Source organism: Acartia tonsa, chromosome 2 (genome assembly GCF_053477335.1).
Source record: "Acartia tonsa isolate MP-2025a chromosome 2, ASM5347733v1, whole genome shotgun sequence".
Classification (NCBI taxonomy): domain Eukaryota; kingdom Metazoa; phylum Arthropoda; class Copepoda; order Calanoida; family Acartiidae; genus Acartia; species Acartia tonsa.
This window is the reverse complement of record NC_137261.1, coordinates 44,453,320-44,478,244: the sequence shown is the minus strand read 5'-3', so window position 1 is coordinate 44,478,244 and position 24,925 is coordinate 44,453,320. Positions and strand designations below refer to the sequence as shown.

The 24,925-nt window shown below is 32.4% G+C and overlaps 2 protein-coding genes across 8 annotated transcripts in view; one reads left to right on the top strand and one right to left on the bottom strand.

The window, feature by feature from the left end:
* LOC145311945 (uncharacterized) overlaps window positions 1–20,209 on the top strand; it is a 54,841-nt gene extending 34,632 nt beyond the window's left edge. Inside the window, exons 21-39 of the mRNA XM_080151015.1 lie at window positions 882–983; window positions 1,845–1,950; window positions 2,291–2,392; window positions 2,605–2,716; window positions 2,914–3,021; window positions 3,353–3,539; window positions 3,911–3,977; window positions 5,206–5,320; window positions 5,851–5,976; window positions 6,857–6,948; window positions 7,282–7,387; window positions 11,185–11,296; window positions 11,483–11,568; window positions 12,238–12,273; window positions 17,039–17,116; window positions 18,310–18,482; window positions 19,012–19,232; window positions 19,420–19,569; window positions 19,686–20,209. Of these exons, the coding sequence (XP_080007141.1) occupies window positions 882–983; window positions 1,845–1,950; window positions 2,291–2,392; window positions 2,605–2,716; window positions 2,914–3,021; window positions 3,353–3,539; window positions 3,911–3,977; window positions 5,206–5,320; window positions 5,851–5,976; window positions 6,857–6,948; window positions 7,282–7,387; window positions 11,185–11,296; window positions 11,483–11,568; window positions 12,238–12,273; window positions 17,039–17,116; window positions 18,310–18,482; window positions 19,012–19,232; window positions 19,420–19,569; window positions 19,686–20,002 (2,396 nt within the window). The 3' untranslated portion in view covers window positions 20,003–20,209. The remainder of the gene's footprint in view (window positions 1–881; window positions 984–1,844; window positions 1,951–2,290; window positions 2,393–2,604; window positions 2,717–2,913; window positions 3,022–3,352; window positions 3,540–3,910; window positions 3,978–5,205; window positions 5,321–5,850; window positions 5,977–6,856; window positions 6,949–7,281; window positions 7,388–11,184; window positions 11,297–11,482; window positions 11,569–12,237; window positions 12,274–17,038; window positions 17,117–18,309; window positions 18,483–19,011; window positions 19,233–19,419; window positions 19,570–19,685) is intronic.
* Window positions 20,210–21,897: 1,688 nt separating this feature from the next.
* LOC145311943 (glycine receptor subunit alpha-2-like) overlaps window positions 21,898–24,925 on the bottom strand; it is a 52,966-nt gene continuing 49,938 nt past the window's right edge. For all 7 annotated transcript variants that reach the window (XM_080151007.1, XM_080151008.1, XM_080151006.1 and 4 more), the window contains one exon: window positions 21,898–24,782. In XM_080151007.1, coding sequence (XP_080007133.1) covers window positions 24,701–24,782 — 82 coding nt within the window. In that variant the 3' untranslated portion in view covers window positions 21,898–24,700. The remainder of the gene's footprint in view (window positions 24,783–24,925) is intronic.

Here is a 24,925-nt window from a genome sequence, read left to right as displayed (position 1 = left end):
ACATGATTTTTCAGTATGGGTCAGAACCTGTTCTTATCCAGCGGATATCAATCGATTTTGAAGCTATACTGAAAAAAATCCTTATTCATTTTGTTCTATTTTTTCTTTAGAAAACTCATTTCTAATTCTAATATGTTGTATACATAGAAGATTTAGTTGTAATCTAATATTCCAATGACGCGCGTGGGCCTTATATATATACAGATACTAGGGTGGGCCTTATATAATAAAGATATTAGGGTGGGCCTAATATACAGATATTAGGGTGGGCCTAATATACAGATATTAGGGTGGACCCTTTTTTTTTTGGGGGGGGGGGGGGAGGTGGTTGTACCTTAACCCTCCCTAGAGAAATATCCCATGGACAAAAAATCACCGTCTCCGCAAAAAAAACTTTCTTTTTACAACTAAAACTGAAAGTGAAAGTCCGACTTACCCACCCCCCTTCTCTTCTCGTAGACGATTGATTTTAATATTACAATATTACAAAATCCCCCCATCCTAGAAAATGTAAATATTTTCAAATAACAGGCCCAGCCTAATATCTCCCCGCGGCAAATCTGTTCTCCATGAATAAATGTTTACCAACAAATTTGTTCTCTTCAGGGAATTAATATTCAATACAACTCAACACAACATTTCCTTTTTTCAATACAGCTATGGGTTATGTAACTTTAGTATCAATGAATATGTATCTTTTTTAACTCTTAGGGCAATAAACTTTTAATTAAGAAAAATGTTTTTCAATTGAATGTAAAACATATCGTATAACCCCACAAAGTTGCATTTGAAGTTATCGATATAAAATATATAAATTTTAGAGGCATATTTTTATATAACTATTAGAATTATAGGCGTTTCAAATGAATTTAATACTTTAGGTGTTCGTTATGAGAATAGTTGTGCTATAAGGATCTCAGTGGATACTATCTCTGAAGATAATACAATCATAAGACTTGATGATGGAGCCTGGGTTGTACCAGGTAATATTAGGATTTCAGTGGATATAATCTCTGAAGATAATACAATCATAAGATTTGATGATGGAGCCTGGGTTGTACCAGGTAATATTAGGATCTCAGTGAATACTATCTATGAAAATAATACAATCATAAGATTTGATGATGGAGCCTGGGTTTTTCCAGGTAATATTGGGATCTCGGTGGATACTATCTCTGAAGATAATACAATCATAAGACTTGATGATGGAGCCTGGTTTGTACCAGGTAATATTAGGATCTCAGTGGATACTATCTCTGAAGATAATACAATCATAAGACTTGATATGATGTTGGAGCTTGGGTTGTTTCAGGTAAAAACAGTTGTTTTTTATTAACCTTTCAGATGGTCCCTACTATCTCGGTGGATACTATCTCTGAAGATAATACAATCATAAGACTTGATGATGGAGCCTGGGTTGTACCAGGTAATATTGGGATCTCGGTGGATACTATCTCTGGAGATAATAGGTACTATCATAAGACTTGATATGATGTTGGAGCTTGGGTTGTTTCAGGTAAAAACAGTTGTTTTTTATTAACCTTTCAGATGGTCCCTACTTTCTTGACTCCTATTATAACTAGAAGTCTAAGATTTGCTATGTGTTTTCTTTTTTATTATAAATAAACCCCGACATAGCTTCTTGCTTCCTTAACCCTTTTAACTAGCAACCTTTGTGTTAGGTTTATTTTTTAAGAAATTGTTTTTATGTAGAAGGATAAATATTAAAGGTGAAGCTTTTTTATAGTTTCAGGTGTAGTTTAATAGGTATTTTTTTCTTTTATTTATTTTTTAATTATCTTATAATCTAGGCTGTAAAAGCTATTAAAAAATCTCTATCGTAGGAAATGATGGTTGTATTGGGCTACCAGAAATATCCGAATCTTTCCTGGCAATGCCGGGAGTCGATCCAAAGCTTCTGCACCAGAACTGGATTAAACATCATTTCAAGTAGGTTTTTCTTATTAGGGAGGGAGGGGACGTTGATTTGTTAATTACACTGGTATCCACAATTTATGGTTTGTTAGCTCAAAAGGTACTTTGACTGAATATTGACTGGTTGGTTCTAAGCTATAAGTGTCCACACTGGAAGGGAGGGATTTTTACTAACTACAAATATGTCCTCTCATTTGTTTTTATAAAGCCTTGGACTTGGTGGATATGGGCTGATTTATAATTAGTCTATACAAACTCAAAGAAGCAGTTAGTAAACTTGTCCATCAATAAAAAATCTATATAAGGGATAATTTTGTTTATCATATTTAGAAGTACAATCATGTATTTTGTTTAGATTTATTGTTTGGAGCCTAGCTAGTATTGAAAGTAGAGGATTATCAGAATCTGCTCTTACTGTCCGAAATATCATGGCCAGGCTGAAATATAAATATGACAGGTAAATTCAAATTCCATAAAGTCATTTAGGCATGGCATTTGCTTTAATAAGTTACATTGTAAAACTGGCGAAGTACCCAATATTTTAACCATTTGATACGGACATTTACACTTGGCATTAATTTGTTAAAAGTGTTCATGTTGAAATATTAAACAAAAAAGTGCTTATAAAAGGTGATGTAAAAAAAAATAATTGAGCTATGAATATTTCAGAGAAATTGATAAGGCAGAGAGGTCAATCATACGACGAATATGTGAAAAAGACGATGCTAGCACTAGGAGTATGATTCTGGTAGTTACGGAAATAAGCAAACAAGATATTCAGGTATACAATTTACAATTTAATTTAAAACAGTAGCTCGAAGCGGATAAAAAATCCTTATTGTTTCAGAGGTTTTTTACTTACTTTTTAATTTAAATTCAAAACCTGTTTTTATCCAACAAGGAGTTGACACACAATTACTCCGATTAAAACCAAATAATCCTACCAAATCTTGCATATTTAATAAAAATTATTTCTAGTTGTCAGATGGGTGGTATAGTTTGTCAGCAAAGATTATACCTGGAGATCCCTTGGAATACCAGATTTCTGCTGGCAGGATCCAACCTGGAACTAAACTTCTTTGTCAGGTACAGTTTTAGTAGCGAAATAATTTGGTATGGTTTGGTGGTCCGTCTTTGATCCATAATTAGCGAAGCACGAAAAAAACATTGATAAGCGATTAGAGACAAAGTGAACTATAATCAAATGTTCAGTGAGACGAAGAAAAGAAGAATAAAAGAATGAAACATACTAGGAATGATAGAAAATCATTACTATAATGATGGGAATTAGGACAAGCTATAATAGCAGATGAGTAGATTTCATTTCCCTCATAGCATTGCGGACGGACGTAAGGACCGACAGAATCAGCGAAATATTGAGTAGCTTTTTTACTACTATTTTTTTCTACTGCTTTAGAATATGAATCTAGTGGGAAACCTAAACGGATTTCATCCTCTGGACGCCACGGGCAGCGAACATTTGCAGTTATCCCTTAACTCATGTCGGCGGGCTGCCTGGTGGGCCAGACTAGGACCCTGCAGGCCGCTAACAGTGTCTGTAGGCAGTCTGGTGGCGGGCGGTGGCCCCGCAGGAGTTGTTAAGGGAGATGTTCTTACAAAAAAATTATAAAACAAATGTTTCAGATGTCCTTTAATATATACCTAGCATTAAGGTTTTTTTTGTCTGAGCTAAAGATCTAGGAAAATGTTGGTCTGAATTGGCTTTATTTCAAGTAAACTTTATTAATATGGTGAATAGTTTTTAGAATTTTTTTTACCTCTTGCAAAGTGTCTTTAAGCGAAGAGACTAGTTGTTTAAAAAATAAACAAGATATCCATTGTTGTGAAGGAAGAAATATTATAAAAGCAAGGATTTGAAGAAAAAATATAATATAAAAAGAACTAAATATAATTTAAGTAAAGATTATCAAAGATTAATATTTATATTGCAATGTTTGAACATCCATATTAAAGGTTTGGGTTGCTCGAGTTTATCCAATTCTCTACATGGTCAAAATAAATGACAAAGTTGAATATTTAAGGTTTTTGAATTTTATAATTTTCATATTCGTTCATGTTGTTGCTCTTCTCCAATATGATTTTGTATCCATCGTTTAATATATTTTTAATTTTTTGTCTTACTTATATGGCCTGTATGAAAACAATGTGTGAATATATGTACATACTGCATACTTATTACCTTTTCGGAAATTGAACTTTGGAAAGAAAGTTTTTTTATGAAATCCATATTAATAAAAGGGGTAGTTGCACGAAGTGCATTTAAACTTGAATTTAGAGAACTGCATATTTTTTCTGTTCTGTAGTTTAACTACATCTATAAGACATATATTAGAAAGAATTTAAATTTTCTACTAGGTAGTTTTATAAATATCAAGACTTAAAAATCATATTTTTCGGATATATGCACCATAAATGACTGTCCTGTTTTCACTAAAACAGCATTTTGACTCTTTTGGTGGTGCAAAATTGATTACTAATTATTGTAATACAAAATCATTTATGCTATATGGTATTCTTGTAACTTATAGTTGCAATCAAAGGGGGGGGGGGGGAGGGGGTTTAATGCAACCATCTCGTAATCAATGATTAAATGGCATTTAGAATTCGAATTTCGATCTGAACTTTAGCATGAGTAATCCTTGGTAGGTCTATTTTCCCTAAATTGAACAAAAAGTTGGAAAAGTAACGGCTGGCGGCTCAGCCGTTTAGCCGTTTTTTGCCTATTTTTAGGGTAAATTCATCATCAATTACGTAGGAATCAACTTTTTAAAACATATTTTTGGTTTAATTCATGTTGAATGATAGCAATAGCCATTTTTAAAACTTCTAGTACCAACAGCTACTGTCTAAAACCGTTTGATAGCGTTTTGGAGTTGAAAAGAGTATTATGTGAAGATAGGTTTCGTGACTAATTTACACTACAGATATCCAAAAAATGGCAAAACGGCTGAGCCGCCAGTCGTTAGCCGTTACTTTTCCAACTTTTTGTTCGATTTAGGGAAAATAGACCTACCAAGGATTACTCATGCAAAAGTTCAGATCGAAATTCGAATTCTAAGTGCCATTTAATTACTGATTACCAGATAGTTGCATTAACCCCCCCCCCCCCCCCTTTGTTAAATGCCCTTCATGCAACTATCGCTTTAACTGTAAATATTAATGTGTTTAATATTTATTTAATTCATTATTGTTGTTGATCTATATCTGTATGAACACCCAAGAATAACAAATCTAATCTAATGTTTCTAGTGAGAAGGAATGGCGTAGGAGAGTTGAGAAATGTCGTGACGAGAGTAACAGAAATATTCAAGGACAAACAACTTCCAAGAATCCAAAGAAGCGGATCTCTCTGAAAAATGTCAAGGTATTTTCAATTATTTCTCTTGAGTTTGGGTAGGACAAACATGAAATGCACTGTTAAATTTTAATAAAGAACCGTTGCGCCCCTTGAGGCCTCAAGGGACACTTATTAGAATAGGGGTAGGGAGTCGAGAAAAAGTTTTCTCGTATTCATTCGAAACCGAATAGTATCCAGTGGATAAGAACCGTTTCTCATCCATACGAAAAAATTATGTCTAGCATCGTATTATATATCCAGTTTCTTACGAATATAAAAATGTACAAACATAAGAATAAAACTAGTTTTTTTAGTCCGTGCCTTCGGCACCTCGCGGCTAAAAAACTGGTTCTAATCTAATAATTGTACATCGTATATCCGCGGAAAGCTGTTTATAATACGATGCGAAAAATAACTATTAAAAATCTAGTGGCGATTGCTAGTTAGTTATAATCCTAGTCTGGACCTTTGAGTAGCTTCACAGGAAACCTTGTTATGATCAGTGGTAGTGAGGTCCTTTTCTTCAGACAGACCAACAGTCACAGATTTTTGTTTAGAATTTAGACGCCGAAGAATTGGTGGACGCGTTGGAAGACGATCCGTCCGTTTGGGAGATCTTATCCAACACTCAACGAGAAACAGCGGCAAATTTAAAACAAGAAAAAGTATTGGCAGCTAGATTGGTGAGTTTTTTTAGTCAGTTTGTTTAGTAGTAGGCAGTTTCCCTCTAAGTCCCTAGTCGAGCACAGGTAAACCTCACCTCCTTTATTTTGTAATAAATTGAAATTTTTTCGTTTTTATTTTAATTACTTTAGTTTAGCCCCGAAGTGTTAAAGCTCCAAGAAGGAATTAGGGAGGAGAAAAAACTACCCCCCCCCCACTCTCATTAATTTCAATTTATTTAAAATATAATGGGGGTTGACTGATTTCATTGACCGATAGGAACATTTAAGGGAAAGTCCTTTTTTTACAATGTGACAGTTTAATTTTTTTTATATACAAACAACGAATATTATGTTTCTTTTTTATGCAAAGTTTTTATTTAAATCCAATCTTATTGTATTGGAAAGTTTTTGTGTAGGTTTTTATCGATTTATATGGTTTTGTCTGATAAATAAAAGCATTATTGTCTGCAACTTAGTCATTTCAATAGGTACAAATAATGTAATTTTAGATTTTCATTTTTTATAATCGTTTATTTTTATTTGTTAAATAGATTATGAATTCGTCATTGTTTTTAAGCTAGTTATCGATAATCTCCAAAATGTATGAGCTTTAAAGGCTGTTAGCTTCCAAACGCCTGAACAAACATGTCATGCTCGCACATCGTGTTCAGCGGCATAAGAATGCCTATATAATCTGGAATAGCCTAGACCCAATGATGCACAGGGAATGTATCGCTGAAGGAATAATAGTAATACTTTTTGAAATGTGCATTATTGAGTAATGTCTATCCTAGGTTATTTGTAGGCCTTCTTTTGCTTGTTAAAATTGTGTGCGAGTATAATCTTTTCGTTCCACCCATTGGCCGTTAGCTGCAATAGATCCGTATAAATTATTTAGGCCCAACGTGGAACCAGCTCGGATATAGAGAATGCTCGACCTGTGCTCAAAGTTCGAATATGTGACATCAAAGAAACTGAAAACAGCTCAAGGAATGTTGCCATATTTATACTATGTTGTCAAATGTTGTCCTTAAGTCAAACTGTCATTAATTAACACAATGAAATTATACAAACAATAAATTGCACCACAAAAGTTTAAGCTTTTTCCCCCTAGTAAATTTTGATTGTGTAGCTCAAAATATCAGAATAAAAAACTTTTCGGCCAATATAATAATCACAAGAAGTGTTCATTTTGTTTATTAGGATTGGGATGGTATGTCAAATTATCCTACATTGTCTTTTCCCTTCTGATTCCTGTATTTTACTTTTCCCTGGTTGTTCTTGCTGGGCTACTTGTAGTATAAATGAACATTGATGTATCAGAGATGACCTGGATGTCTGCAGGTCAGGTCTGGTGTCCATCTGGAATCCTGGTAGCCTGGCAGATGTTCTGGTAGAAGGACGGGCATTAGCCATTTCTGGTCTACAGGTAGGATTATGTTATATTGAGTACGGGAAATCCCTGCAGGGTTTGGACACCACAGGTGGTATAAGGGTAATATGAAAAATCACTTATTTTCAATTCATTAAAAAAAGGGTTCGGTTAATGTGCTCGCTAGCTACTTTTAGTGAAAGCGCCAATGTAATCGCATATTACTTACTTAAACGCGTATGTTATATAGGCTTTTATTGCAATGAATAAGATAACGTGTCCATAAACGTTTTTCTTCACTATCACCTCACTTCCTGTGACAATTTTGTTTAGTAGCAGACTGACAGACGGACGGACATGCTTTATACACATTTTGCTATGCTAATATACATAGATTCATTATTTTCCATGGACAAAAAAAATTTCAAGGCCTCGGACAGGAAAATTATGAACTAAACTTGTGATTAATTTATAATATAATATCTAAGATTTATGATAAATACAAGGACAGAAACACTTATGTCTATAAGTAGCGCAACAATAATAGCTCAATAATGCAAACTTATTTTTCTTGTCGTTTTTATGGTCCTAAGGATCCTTTTAATTGGGGTGTCCAAAATGTTTGCCTGTCTGTTGGTCATTTATTTCAGTCCTTTATTCCTTTTCCTAAAATTTAAAAAAAAAGTTTCTTGGTCTGTCTGTGTTTGTCTAGTAGTAGGATGTCTATTTGTCTGTTTTTGATGTTTGGTGTATCTTTTTAATGGTATTCTTTGAGCTTTTTATTACTACATATGAAGGGACAAGTAGCTTTTTTAAAGTTTCAAAAGGTACAAGTGTTCGCAAAAATTAACCGTGTTAAAAATTTAAAGTTCGTTAAACAATGATTGACGTAGTTGTAGACGGATATAACGGATAAAACAGAGTAGATGCGTTAATAAAAATATATATCGAAGCACTTAAAATATCTATTCACACATCATGAGAAAGAATGAAATATTATTAAACTTAGACATAACTATGAATTAATTTATGGTTTATACAGAGGGGTTATAAACGTCATGCGTCTGACAGCATTAATATCTACGTTTTCATTTTTGATAATTGACAAGGCAAAGAGGGGACATAAGACTGTTAATTATACTTGTACTCGAAATTTAAAACTTCTTATTCGTTGGCACCAAAACTTTGAGTACTCTTATTGAATTTTGATTGGTTGGTTCCAAATTATAAAGCGTCCAAATTCGTCAATCAAAGATTAAATGTAAAGAAGTGATAATTTTGCTTCTGATTTTTCGTTCATTGTCTTATCCCTTTAGATCCAGGTTCATGATTGTGGCAGAATTTTAATCGACAAAACCCTGTCAGTCAGTACGCAACACGTGGAAATTTGATTTTCTCAGCTGCTATTCCAGATAGACAGTTGTTTTTTTGTGAATATTCCCTAAAACAATGCACCCAGTATGTAATTTACTTTGTCCGTCGGTATTTCAGTCATGCTACAAAATGCAATTATTAAAAAATATTTATAAATGTATAAATACCTAGACTTAAATTTATGTTTAGATTTTTTAGTAACTGTAAATTAAATACTGTAATAAAAAGCAAAACAAAGACTTTTAAACAATTTTAGTGGTTAATAAAATAAAAAGGGGGGGTTGGAGTTTTTCTTGTATTTTTTTATGTTTGTCAGGTGAGATACATTCCCAAAAAGTAATGGGAGGGGTCTGTGCTTGAAATCTAATTAAGGGTGGAGCACCAATTTTAAAAAATAACATAAAACTTACAACAGAATAGAATGTTTAGATAAGATTAGATAATAAATATTTTTTAACAATCGGAAAAGTCTTCTCCGTAAAGATGCAATAGACGTACATGACTTAAACATACAAATTATTCGCTTTTAAAATTAAATTTTGATTATAAACTTAATTTAAACTAACAACGTTTATCAACATTTAATCCTGATTAAATTTTGTTTGTTTTGTTACAGCGGCAATGTTATGAAAATGAGCACAGACTTAAAAATTAAAACTCACGTCCGAACAATTACTGTTGAAAGTAATTATAACGGGGAGGGAGTGGTATATGGGAAAATAGTTGGGAAAATTTTCAAAGATTTTATGTAATATTTTTATTTTTGAGCAAAAATTTCTTAAACCTGAAGTGGAAGATTTAAATTATTTTACTTTTCTGGCACCGTTATTTACCGTTAAAACCGGTGATAAAGTGTAGAAAACTGAGGTGGATTCTTAAAAAAAAATTTGCCCCACTAATCGCTTACTGGGGCAAAATTGTTTTCGTGAAAAATCCACCAAAATCACATTAAAAATCTACATAATTAAACAAAATCATATGTTAATAACCCTTATATGATTTTGTTTAATTTTTTGTAGATTTTTAATGTGATTTTGGTGTATTTTTCACGAAAACAATTTTGTCCCACAAAGCGATTAGTGGGGCAAATTTTTTTTTAAGAATCCACTTCTGGACTCAAACAACCCCCCCCACCCGGAACAGGGTTAAGGGGCTCTATGAGTGGGTACTATTGCTTTGAAGGTTGGGGCTCAGTTGCGTTTCTAAGTTCTAAGCTTTCTCTAAAACTGCAGGTCTATATCGGACCTGTAGTTTTCAAGATCTTACAGGAAATTCATATAGCTTCTTCAATTGTAAAAAAAGTATTAATTTTCGACAATGTTTAATTTTTAGATTACTATATCTTATGTAAGAGTAATTATAAATGTGAAATTGTACAGTTTTTCTAGGGAAGGAGTTGAAATTGGACTGTAAATTATACTAGTACCCAAAACATGGTCTCTTAAACGGATGGGATGTTTACCGAATCTTGATTTTTAGGCACAAACTAGAAATGTCTTAAATTTTTTACAAATAATTTCAATATACCTACAAAAGGGGTAATTTTGATATTTTTTAATTTGTGAAAAAGGCTTAGTGAACAGCCGGGAGGGAGGTTGTGTTTATTACACAAGTCTCCAAAGTTTTATTAAAAGTGTTTAACAATTTTGAGGACTTTTATGGATTTTTTATTGGTTGGTTCATGAAGTTGAGTGTCCAAACGTTTAAACCACTCATTATAGAAGGGTTAATACTGTGTATTATCATTGGGGATGTATATTAATTTATCGGTCATTGTCCTATCACTTTAGATCTCTTGTTTAGAGCATTCGATAATACATTTTAAACAAAAAAATAAGACAAAATTTTGTGCAGACATAATTTCCACTAATTTTCTCTAGCTTACGCCCCCTTTAATTATTTTTGAAATATTTACATATTCTTCACAAGTCCAATGACTTCTCCCCTTCGTGATTGTTACAAACAACAATTTTTGTTGGATTTGAAAAAGACCCTTCATTGCAAAAAATGTGTACAGTAGTTTTTGCGCACTTACTTTCTCACAAAGAAAAAAACCTATAAATTAAAAACTTAAATTTTGCTATTCATGCTTTATTGTTATTGGACTTTGGTGCAAAAATTGTTCAGAATAAATCTATCAAAGACAATGGATATAGAATTACGTGGATATTGAGACAGGTTAATTTATTTGTTAGTCAGTTCGTGCATCCTGTAGGAGAGGGGAGGGTGGGGTAAAGGGCAGGTATAGGTAAAGGGGGTGGATGGGGGGTTAATGAACTTTGCATCTACAATGATGAAACAAAAATTTCCCATCTTACAATTGCTGGTTAAAACGTTTGGACACTCAACCTAATGAACAATCCCAAAGTTGTTAAGCCAACAAATGTAAAAAAATTATTATAACACTGGTGACTAGCATAATAAACAGCCAAATGTCCTTCTCTTCTTGTACACAACTATTGTATTAATTTTATTATTAGGTGAAACGGATATGTTCTGGAACAGTCCATCTAACCAGTATGAAGTCAACTCAATTTCTGGAGCTAGAGAGTACCGCCACCAAACTTGGTTTACCTGACAAAATACAAAGGAACTATTTTCATTCAAATTCCGCCTAAAATGTATATTTTTATTATTTTTTTTTCGGGGGGGGGGAGGGGGATGTTGCACTTCCCTACCCCATAGCCTAAAACCTTATTCGGACCAAATAATCAGCCCAGGTGTTTTAAGAGAGCTTAGAGGGTATAATTTAAATGAATGTTTATAATATGATTAGGAGAATAACAGAGCTAAGAGATATGCACAGTAGCCAGAGTTTCTGTCCTGTCTTCAGACAAGTTGATGCTGTCGTTTACGTTCTCAAGGTTAGTTTTCCAGGGAGGGTCGGAACAATGGGCTGTTTATTACACTAGTCCCCAAAGTTTTATAATGATATATTTTCTTATTCGTTAGCTTAACTACTTTGGGGGCATTTATTGAATTTTGATTCAATAGGTTGATAGTCCAAACGTTTAGACAACTAATTGTAACCAACAAAAGGAGTAATTTTGAGTATTGTCATGTAGATCAATGTATCGACCATTTTCTTATCCCTTTAGATCCCCTTAACTAACGAGTCTTAGAAAATAGTCGTCAATCTTGATTGTGCGCCCTTGTCCTACTGCATTTGAAGTTATAAGTAGGTTTAAAAGTCCCTTTACTTCCTATAGTAAATCCCTTTATAGTCAACACTTTCCACTAAAGACAAAAACTGCTTTGTCCTTTAAAAAAGTGCATTAACGTATAATATTTAGACTCGGAACCCGCGTGTAAGCCTCATTGAAATCGTTATTTTACAAATTTAAAATTCAGCTGAATGTCTAACCTGTTCTTAAATAGACAAGCCGTATATTCGGAGTTACTTTTTTCTTCTTTCAAGCGGGTTTATATAGAGGGCTGAGGCGCAGCTGCTGACCCCAGATTATAATCATTTATCAACTAAACAACTGTTATTCTGTTTTCATCATTTTTTGGTAATTCATAAAATATTCCAGGTTAATCCAGTCAAGAATGGCTTTGCAGACATTGAGGTAAGAATTATGATTATATCCTTATACTAAAGTAACAGGGTGTTTGTTTGTGTGTCTGTGTGTACCGAAGGATCTCGCTAACCGCTGAACCGATCGGGTTCTCCTTAACAGGGTAGATTCTCATATGTCCTGGGAAGGTTTTTAACTATTTTGGGGGAGGGTACCACCACCCTCCCAAGAGAAATGAAAAAAAAGTTGAAAATTTTCTTAATATCTGGGAGACTTCAACGTAACATTAAGAGGTATCCGTAACATAAAGAATTATCGTAGAGACTTTAACAATCAAAAACATTTAAAGTGCCACTAGAGGCCTCTATGGGCGTAACCGCTAGTCCTTGAGATAAAGTAACAGGAGGTCTATTTTGTCTGTCTGTTTGTACCGAAGGATCTCGCTAGCCACTGAACCGGTATGGTTATCCTTTATATTGTAGGTTCTCATAGGTCTTGGGAAGTTTTATAATCAATTTGGGAGAGGATACTAACCCCCCCCCCCCCAAGAAAAAAACCCACCCCCTTCCCCCCCCCAAAAAAAATTTTCTTCTGGATCTAAATTTAAAATTGGATTATCGAATTCAACTCCTCCCTCCTCAAGTGCCCCTAGAGGCCTCGAGAGGCGTATCCGCTACTATTTTTTAAAGTTATGAGGTATTTATTTTTATGTGTTGAAAAAAGTTTTAAGTACAGCTTGATTTTCAATTATTTTATTTCTTATACTATGTTATAAAGCAAACAACAAGGATGATAAAATTCTTAAGAAGTATTATTAACCTTTGACAGGCGGAATATTCTCTATTATAAATCCGTAGTATTACTAACTAGCCGAAAAAGTCATGCTTTGAATGCAAATTGATCTGAAAAAACTTCATAAAAAATGTCAATTGCCTGACTGTAACAATGCAATGGATATAGGAAATACGTGGATATTATGACAGGGGACAAATTGTCGTCAAATTAGGTTGCTCATAGACCTCATTTATTGGTCAGTTCGTTCATTCTGTAGGAGGGGAGGTGGGGAAAAGGGGTGGACCCCCCCATCGTTATTTTAGCCCGCTGCGAGTTTCACTTCATTAGAGAACATAAGTATCTGGTGTAACATCCAAGTAATAATATATCCATTACTGTAACAGAAGCTTTAATTTTTTCTAACCAAAAACGCTTCAGACAGACTTCAAGTATGAAAGAGAATAGTTACTTCTAAAAAGCTTTGCAAAATGTAACCATTACACAGAAATTATTATATAGTTTCTGTCAATACCAAAAGTGAAAGGACTAATAAAAAGCATATTTATAGAGAAAATATAAATGGTTTGGTTAGAAATATTTATAAAATATTCCATTCTGGTTCTTTCACTTTTACCTTTAAAGAAACCTTCGAAAGCTCTTCATATTTTAAATAATAGTTATTTCTCGCATCGTATTATAAACAGCTTTCCGCGGATATAGAATGTACAATTATAAGATTAAAACCAGTTTCTTTAACATATCTAAATTATACTACAGCGCAAAATGTATATCAAATTGTTTTCTGTAGCATCATAAACAAACCAATAGAAGAGTTAACCTGTTGAAAAGGTTCTCTTCTGAAAGTGAAAATTTGGGTGTTTGTCTTAGTAACAGCCAAGAAAATCTTGTTTCCACTATAGAAATCCAATGTTCTCAAGAGCATTAGCGAGGACGGACAAAATAATTTCTGAAATAGTTGTTATTAGTCGGAGTTATTACAACAAACGTTTTTAGTCGTTCATTCAATTTTCCCTTTGAAAAGAAAATGCCATCAATAGTATTACAATACCGACATAAAAAAACAATAGGTAGACTGGATGTTAAATATTTTAACTGTATCTTTATTACCATGCGTGGAAATCTCGTAAACAGAACAGATGTACCGACAGACAAACAGAGAGGAAGAGTAGAAGCTTCGCTACTAAAAAACTAAAACAGTCTGTTGAAAGAAAGTAAATGTACTGTATATATATAAAGACACATTATAAAAATATTATCTTACATCCATGTACTTTGTTTTCTCAGTAAAGAAACAAAATACTATCCAACAGTTTTTACAAATGTTGGGCGTTCATTAAATGTAGAAATGATTTTTGTAAATAGCCACGTAAGTGTTTTGACTATAGTGTTCTCATACATATAGGAGGGATGGGAAACAGTGTCTTATGATTCACTCTAATAAAAAGACAACGATTTCAAAAAGAAATTTCAATTCTGATCAGGGATCTAATTGGATAAGACAATGGCCGATAAATTGATGTACATCCCCAATAATTATAAACAAAATTATCCCTTCTGTAGATTGCAATTAGTGGTTGAAATGTTTGTACACTTAATTTAATGAACCAACCTATCAAAAATACCCAAAGTTGTTAAGCCAACAAATAAGAAAACGTTAAAATAAAACTTTGGGAACTGGTGCAATAAACACTAACAGCCCAATATTCCCTCTATAAAATAAAACTCTATAGAGCATCTTAGCTAACAATTCGCTTGCAAATCTTAACTTGCGCAAATAATGAGGATAAATAGTTTTTTTTTAAGTGAAAAATTCTTTTTAAACTACAGAATATTTTTCTCGACCTAATCCTAAGTAAAAATTCTATTTTTTGCAAGATTGTAGAAGCGGTGGTAAATATTTTACATTTGCTGATTTCTCATAAGGAGAGAAACACGGGAGTCTAAGGTTATATAGATATAGGATAAACAAATCAAATCAACTAAAAAAAGGAATTTTATTTTTTACTTTAATTCATTGTATTTAATTTTTCATTTTTTAAGGTTTTAATTAACCTTTTTTTTTAATAATAAGAAGAAAGTGTAAATTTTTCTCTGTATTCTTACATCTAATTCTTATAATTATAACACTCTACAAAATTAGGTGAGGGTTAGGTAATTGTTTTCTGGTGATAAAAAAAATTATACAGATTGAAATAAACCAAAACTGGGATAGTTAGATTAATATTAAACCATGTAGATTTACCTAATTTAATCTTCAGTGGGCCTACTTAATCTAGCTTAACCTATACAATGGTTGTGAATTGGATGCCTTTCTCAATTTGGGGTGTACTTCAATTTATCGTCCGTTGAATTAGGCCTTAAGATCTTTGCAAATTATAAGATGTACATTTAAGAATATTTATCTTGACCTATACAGTTTTAATTTAATACGTGAAGATGTCATGGAGGTTAGGGGGAGAGGTGTTGTATTGAGTGATTGTCCTACCCCCTCCAAAAAAAATTATTTGGGGGGTAATTTCTTAACCCACGCCCTTTACTCAAGGTTTGACTCGCTGATTGATTTTTATTTCGGTGGGGAGGGGGTGAAAGCCATTTTACCCCCCCTTCAGAAAAGTAAAAAGCTAGAAAGTCTTTAATACATGCTAAAACAACTCGTTCAGGAGCGTCCTTCTTGTTTATCATAAAACTTGTCCCTGGCTAACATGGTATGACAGGATCTAAAAAGAAATATTTGCCATTTTCTTTTTGGAGGGAGTAACACAAAATCAGCAACGCAATACTGTTTCTAATTAGTTTTTAAAATTACTTTTTCTTCTTATCTCATATTTTTTAGAAGCACAGATGACAAGTAACTATGGCATGTTCGTTTGTCTTTCAATCAAAATATCTGCATTATTAACTCTCTTTCCAGTGTGTCTTAGAAAATTATTAATAACTTGTGGATTAGAACCAGTTCTCAGCAATACTGGGCTGGATCTTTCAATCATTTCAATGGTGCGCCAAATCGGGGTGCGCCGAATTTCAGCCAATAACAGCGCGGCATTTCGTAAAATGCTGTGCTCTCATTAGTGGAAAGTTAGCTCACCCCGATTTGGCGCACCATTGAAATGATTTAAAGATCCAGCTCTGAAAAATCATGAATAGCTTCGATTTACAGTAAATTTTCCATGAAAATTAAGATAAAAATAATACCAGTTGTGTTAGCCCAGAGCTTCTGCCCCATGGGACTAACAAAACTTGATCTTAATTTTTTTTAATATCCGCGGAAAGCTTCTATAATACGATGCGATAAATAACTATTCTAGACATTAGCGATGTAAACGTAATTTTAGCGTATCCGCAAAATAAGCCAACTTATACATTAGTGAAATAAGATGGCTCCGGCTCCATATTTATGTCAGGAAATGTGGAGTATTTGTTACTTTTTAGGCGGCTTCGCTCCAGCAACTAAAAGCGGCGCAGCTGCGAATCCTATCGCTGAATGTATTTATTCTATGTCATTATTAAAAAAACCTTTTGCCTTGTGGTATTCTTAGCTAATATTTTGCCTTTATGTAAAAAATATAACAACATATCTTCTTCTCTCCAACTTTCACAACCCAACAAAAAAAATGATTAAAAAGATGAAAGAAAGTTTTGCACTATAAATCAGAAATGTAATTGGGTGCAAAAATATTTCCATGTCATTTTATGAAAGAAAATAATACGCAAATATAGACGTTTTGTACAATTTTTTTTAGTAGTGAAGCTACCCTCTAACTAAGACATGCTTTATGAACTGTTAATCCGTCTAACTGAGAATACAGTTTTAATGCAATTTGGTGGTTTACCCCAATTTCATATAGACCACCTATACAATCAGTTCGTTCATCCATTAGCAGGGTAGGGGTAGGGTAATGAGGAGGGGGGGTGATATTGGTGATATTGTCTTTTTAGCCCGCTGTGTGTTCCACTTTATTAAAGAACGTGAAAATCTGGTGTAAGATCCAAGTATTAATAAATCCATTGTTATAATTTGTAGGTTTGTGATAGAACCGCAGCCATCAGAATTAGAGTGTGGCAAGGATTAGAGGCGGCTGGTCTGGCCACTACATTACAGGTATTACAGCAGGGAGGAAGGGGACATTAGACTACTCTGGCTTGGTGTCATAAACATTTTTATTCAATATTGGTTGATTCAAACTAGCAGTGTCCGAACTTTTAAACAAAATATTTTGATTTACAGAATCAGTAATTTGGTTCATCAATTCATCATTGGAGATAATTATTTTGATTTATTGTTCATTGTTTTATTTTTTAAGATCCCTAATAATAACCAGATTTAAAATGTTACTAAATGTAATTTCTGAATTTTGAATTGCATCATAAGAATGAGTACTATGTGCACTTTATATCTATTAAGGGAAAATTTAATCAAAATATAGATGACAAAAATAATGAATTTATCTAAAATTAATCAACTCTAAGATTGCTGGGTTAGTGTTCCCATTTTCAAGCAGAATTATTTATTTAGCTTATTTTAGCTATAATTACCTTTTTCCGTTTAAATGAAACTTTTTAGGAAGTTGTCATTGTCTGAAAATAAAATAACGGGAACTTTAGACAAGAAAACGGCGCTTTCATGAAAAGTGCCCGTTAATTGCTTACAAGGGGGGTAAGTTTTCCTATTGGTTGTTTATTAGATTAGGTTATTTAGGGTACTGGTTAGCCCCGCAGGGTTAGGGCCATAGGCAGGAGTTTGACATAGAAATAGAACACTCTTCCACATTTTCAATTTAAAAAGAAAAGGGGGGGGGGGGGACTATCAGTTTTCAACAGACACTTTTTTGTGTAAGCACCAAGAATATTGCTTAAATCTGCGTAAAATTAAAATCTAATGATTCTTATAAAGTGCATTGATGGAATAATATTATGTATAAAGAGTATTTTGATTTTGTACTTTAATTTTATGTTAGAGAGGGTTAGGGCAACTGAAAATAAAATAATTTTTCTATGAATTTGGGGGAAAGTGGAAAGAAAATGGCAATGAATAGCTACAGTCTTCTTTTATAACTAGTATCTTAAGGGATAAGACAATGGTCGATAAAATGACCCCCAATGATGATAACCAAAATTACTCTTTCTGTAGATTAAAATTATTTTAAAGAAGTACTCACCGTTTTTTAGCAAACTAATAAGATTAAGTGGTACAAACTTTTGATCTTTGGAAGTTGAAATTTTGGTTACATAATTGGGGATGTACACCATTTTATTCTTTTTGTCTTAGCCCTCAAGATCCCTGTGCTTTTTTAGGTTGGCAATTATGTGTCATTCCGTAACCTAGACTGGCGAGGAGATGAAAGATGTACCAGCTTGTATTTGAACGAGTTTACCGTGGTGTCGACCAACCCAAAGCTTGACACTCACGTGAAGGCCCTGCAGGGCTTGAGACAGTTTGTAGCTACCAGTCAAGAATTAGTTCAGGAAAATATTATAAATATGATTTAGAAATCCCATTATATAAAGTAGAAGGCTTGTTTTGTTTGTAGCGAAGGATCTAACTAACTGCTGAACCGATATGGTTCTCATTTACAATGAAGCTTCTTATACAAGATCCAAGGAAGGTTGTTAACTATTTCGGGGGAGGGTATCTCCACCTTCCCAATAAAAGATACCCCTCTCCTAAACAATTTTTTTTCATATAGAAGGGTTGACTTCTCCCCCCCCCCCCCTCTTAAGTGGTACTAGAGTTTTCTAGGGGCGTAGCTGCTAGTGGATATATAAAATATGTGGATATAATGACAGGGAAAATTGCCGTCAATTTAGGTTACTAATATGGACATGACTTATTGGTCAGTTAGTTCATCCAGTAGGAGGGGAGGAGCTAGATGGAAGGTATCTTTATTTTAGCCAGTTGTGAGCATCACATTATCAGAGTATATGAAAATCTAGTGCAACATCCAATTAATGATATAATCGATTCCTTCCATATTTATGATATTCAACTGTAAAGGAGTACCAAGATGAATTTGAAGATTTAATAAAAGCTTCAACAAATAAATCTCTCAACCAATCCTGGAAAAGATCTAGTGTGCATACACCTACGGGTGCTAGCATATCAACACCTCTAGGGGTGTCAAGATCTGGTGTATGTACACCCATGTCGGGTGCAGGCATACATGGGGGTAAATATAGGAGTAATGTGAGCACGCCATCTTTGAAAACTGCGACATCAGGTAAACTTTTTTACAATATCATGGCTTCGAAGCCAATTAATATCCGACAATATCGAATGGTTAGGACACTTCAGACATAAGGCAAGCAAGGGTTAGGCAATGAGAAAAAAAATATAAAAACAGGGGGTGTGGTTGTTTTTTGAGGAAAATGACTAAAATATCTTATTCAACAAATTCCTATTCTTAGGTTGGAATCTCGAGTCTGCATCTGAATGTCAACAAGAATCCAAACGGCAGAAACGAACAACCGCAGACAGATTGTCCCAGCTGGACGCATATGCCTCTAACATGGCCAGGATGGCATCTTACAGTCCTGTTGCTGTAGCTACACCGCAAGGTATTGACTTCTACATTTGAAAAAAATATAAAGAAATGGATAGACGGACAGACATATTTCTATTTTGTTTCGTACTAAATAGGTATTCAATTAATTTCTAAATATTTTTTCTGTAGGTTACAATCGTGGCGTGAACATCCAAACTCCTTCTGACACTACACCCTACAGTCAGAGAAGCCCCCAAGACTCCCCCCTCACCCCCCACATCAGGGGTAAATCTGTCTTGGGTATTCCCTATCGAGCCCCCAGAAGGTGTTTAGACAACGAGAAAGAAAAATCATCAAAAAGTAGCAGCGGAAAATGTTCCAACGATAAGGAAGATAAATCTACCAAAAACAGCGAAGAAACCAATTTTGTTGAAAAGCCAGCTTCTACTGAAAGTCAAGAGTTAGAACATTTGTTTTCCAATCTAATGGATGAATTAAACGTTTAGGATTTATTTCAATATTTTCGTTTTTTATTTAATATCCGGAAAATTTGATATACTACATGGTAAAATGATATTTAGAATGTGATTGAATGTGATATTATTACTAATATTATACGCTTATGTTTTTTATAAGAAAGTTATAAATTGTCAGTCCAATAATGTAAGAATAACTGTAATTTTTTAATAAAAAAGGTATAAGTTAAAAAAAAATTCTTAGTTTTGCTAGAGACGTCAAAAATTGTTCACAAAAACAGCTGCAACTCGTTGCCATGCACAGTAAGGCCTCCCAGTAAAGGTTGTGTAATCAATGGGTTTTGTTGTCTGTTACTTGTTACTTACCCAATACCCTAATAACTTAAGGAATAAGACATTGAAGGATAAATTGATGTACATTCCCAATCATGATAAACAAAACTATTAAAAGTACCCAAAGTATATAAGCTAACTTATAAGAAAACGTTATTGTTAAACTTTGGGTACAAGCTAAATTATTAGTTCAACGGCCCCTCCCTTCCTGAATTGAATATTGAATATTTGCTGTATAGTGTGCAAATGGATATATAATATACGTGGATATTATATAAGGTGAAAATTGTTGTCAAGTGTAACATTCAAGTATTAATATATCTATCAGTGTGAAAATTTTGATAGGATATTAATAGGTCTCTATGGGATTGTTACTGCCAGCTACCACCAAATATTGGCGCCATGTTTCAATAAACTTATTCTTATGAACAAGATTATAACTGTAAGTTGCAGCCGCGTATAAGCCTAGAATTAAAGCAATTATACGACTATTTCACAAAGGCTTACACTTGACTGCCGAGCCCTGATTCCCATGGAAATCAAAAGGGATTAAAATCAACTCTAGGATAGGAAGCAATTTTTTACATAATCTCCTAAAAAAAAAAGCTTTTCGACAGTTAAGTGTGAGTGAACACGCCAGGCTACAATTGAATCAAGATAAAAGTAAGTGCCGAGCGCTGGGACCTATGTATAATGAAATTAGGTATAAAACCATAATGATTCCAGGTAAAACTAAAATATTTGAGCGGGATCTATTTGAGAAAATTAGATTTGAAAATTTCAAGTTCAATTTTCACCTTCTAGGAGTTGCCGCATAATCATGACAAGAAAAGCAAAGACTATTTATTTAAGATTTTGAACAAGTTTGCTTTTATGAAGTTCTTCATTAAACCACGCCTGAAGGGTGTTATTTAATGGCCATTTTTTATAAGGTCACGAAAATCCAGCCTTAAATAAATCCTATATAGAGAGGTTTTATGAAAGACCTCATAAAAGCTAAGTTGTTCAAAATTTTAAATAAATAATCTGCTTTTCTTTTTATGATTATACGGCAACTCCTAAGGGGTGAAAATTGAACCTGAAATTTTCAAATCTAATTTTCTCAAATAGATCCCGCTGAAATATTTTAATTTTACCTGGAATCACATGGTTTTATGTATAATTTCACCATACATAGGTTCCAGAGCTCGGCACTTACTTTTGTCTTGATTCAATTGCAGCCTGGCGTGTGAAGTAACTCTCAAGGCAAAGATGGGGTTTTAAAAGAAATTATGCCGCGTGTTTTATAACAATTGTAAACAATAAGATGCCAACCAAAGATCAAAATAAGTACTTTTTCCAATATTTATTTATATAATCTACTTTTTAATTCATCTAGCTTTGTTTTTCCAATCAATATTAAATGCGTAAGAAGGAAGTGGATTTATCGTTATTTTAGCCAGCTTTATCAGAGTGCATGAAAATCCGGTGTAATGTCAAAGTAATGATATATTGATTGATAATGATTGTACTAATATTTTGTTGCTTTCCCAGACAATACAGACATGTTTACTATAAAGTAGCTCCGCTACAAAAAATATTAACAACTTAACTAACTAAGCAAATAGCTTTATTCTCTTTTTGTTTACAACTAAACTTATATAACAATATTTCTTTACTTTCTCAAATAAACCAATGAAAGATAGAGAGATTTTTAAAAGTAATTCAATGAAATAATTTGTAGCTGCTCTATATCTCTTGTTAATTTCTGTAAAAACTCGAGGTAAAAGTTAAGTAAAGCAAGAGGAAAAGGATATTGGACTATAAGTTAAATTGGTACCCAAAGTTTATAGCCACGTCACGTTATCTTACTCGTTGCTAAAGAACTTTGGTACCATTGTATGACACCGATTATTATCCGCTGGATTAGAAACGATTCACAGCCATACTGAAAAATCATGTTTAGCATCGTATTACAGACAGTTTTTCACGAATATTATAAAAAAAATCATAGAATTAATACCAGTAAGTTTTCTTCTTGATATCTGCGGAAAGCTGTCTATAATACGACGCGAGAAACAACTATTTTAAGATGTTAACCTTTATTTTAATGCGATATAGGTACATCTAACTTTTAAATAGGTACACAAACTTATTAAACGCTACCATTGAAAATTATAATCCCTGTTTTATAAATACAATATTTAACAAAAAAAAAAACTAAAAAAATGCACATCTCTCTATCCAGCTGTTATATTATTTTTACAAATTTAATCACATTTTTCTTCAATAAATTCAATAAAGTTTTTCTCTTTGGGATATATAATCAGTATAGTACAGTATTTATAGTTAAATTTTAATAATAAAATTGGAGAAAAATTTAGTACTATAAAAAAAGAAATTTGGTAAATACTGATTTTAAAGACTTTATGAAAAAATTTCAAATGTGCGTTGCAATACGTTTTGCTTAGAAAATAAGTTTAATAAATGATTACAATTTTATATGATCTTCCTAATTCTAATGTAGAATTGAAAAATAAATATTTTTCTATCTATTTCCATAAGTTACTAAACATAACATTTAATAAATAATTAATATACATTTTACAAAAAAAAATCTTTTTTTTCTCATAAAATTGTTGCATAGTACTAACTACAACACACTCTTCTTTAATGTAATCAAGAAAGTTTGGCAGTTCGACAATTAACATTAATTAGATATGCTCATATAAAAGTAACCGGATGTCTGTCTCTCTGTTTGATGTATTTGATTTATTTTTGACGTAAAGTAGTAAGTTATTTTTGTCTGTAGCTAAAGATCTCAGAAAATGCTGGTCAGAAATGGTTGTACTTTTCGGAGAAGCTTTATAATTGCCCATCTATAGAAAACTTGTGACGAAACAGCTAGTATTAAAAAGTGTCATACAAATGTCTTTCCACAAATACACAAGAAATTATTTATTATTTTTATCATAAAAATCTTAAGTACATTGAAGGAGAGCGTGACTAACATTTACATATTGCATAGATTTATATGTATGTATATAAGTAATGCATAACTGTAATAACATTTAATTTCATCAAATAATTCGAATTAAATACAAAGTAAAATATGTAATAAAATAATTGAAAAGCATATTCAACATTCAGAATTATAGAATTTTTAATGTTTATGTTTATAATTTAAGAATCACATTAATATCAGACTTAATCAATAAAACATTACTAGGTTAACATAAACATTAAATTTTATATTTTCGAATCATTGAAAACACTTTTTCTGGTAAGATGTAAAATGAATAGATTATCCTTAACGCTTTTTATACATTACTTGATTTATTTAATAAAAGACAGTTAACAGAATTTTGAAAAAGCATGAGAAAAGTTTCTAGGTTTGTATTTTTGTGTCCGCTACATTAGTATTGATCCTGGGTAGGTTTGAGGCTATTTTTTGACCTCATTTATGATGGAAAACGATTCCCCCACCCAAAAATTTCAACTGTTTTGTTCAAAATACTTTTAACGGCACTAAAAGCTGGCGCTGCTTATTTCAATATTATCAAATAATTTGAGAAAAAAAAATATAATCTTTCATAGATTTTTTTTTATTATTTTATTATTACAGCATAAAAGGCAAGAAGTTTTTTTAATTGTCAAAACATAATTGGTCCAATAAGTTCATATGTCCTATAAAAAACAATTTTTAGATAAATAGTCTTTTTTTAAATTAAAATCTGGTAGTCATGGTCGTGTATGTTGTTTTGAAAATAAAGAGAAATAATATTTTAAATGGAAAAAGTTTTAATTAAAAACATTTACTCTTTTTGTTTCACAAAATTTATATATAAACACTACAGGGTGTTACAAAATTATTATATTTTGTCAAGTTTTCTTTTTTTTATATAAAATTTTAAATTAATAATCACCCTGTAATTTTGAAGTCAAAAAGTTGTAATTGCAAGTCCTAAGTTTGTTACATTGTTAAATGGCCACAATGTTTTATAATTTACATTTTTTAAATATCAAGTTTATGTACAATTTTATTTCTGGAAGTAAATACTCGTCTTTTCATGACAATTCAAATTTTAAATCTATTTTGGACATTTATTTTTACTATTTCATTTATTCATTTACTTTCACAATCAAATAAATATATGATTTTTAAATAATTCAAAAGTAAAGGAATGAATTTTTCAATGCAGGCCACCACAAATAGTGAAATAAATTATTTTTTAAATAAAATTTTAGGTTCTAAGTTTGAAAAAAAATTATTATTGCAATAATATTTTTTATTTAAAATTAAATTTGAAGTAAATAAAGTTATTGTAATTTGACAAAATTATAAAAACTGTGGGAACCTAGATTAAACTTTGAATTAAATAATATGAATGGCCAGCTTTGTGTTGATTGATTGGCCTACAGTATAAATGCCATCCAGTAGATAATGTTGAAGATAAAGAACAATATTGGAAAAGATTTTAGGAAGAACTTGTCGATTCTGAAATGTAAAGATTATTTAATATGGGAAAAGGGGTTGGACAATGTACAACACATTTTAATTGTCTTTAAGCCTGTGACACTAGGTTGTAACTTTATTGGTAAAGATGTCTAATAACATTTTCTTCTAATATATCAAACTAT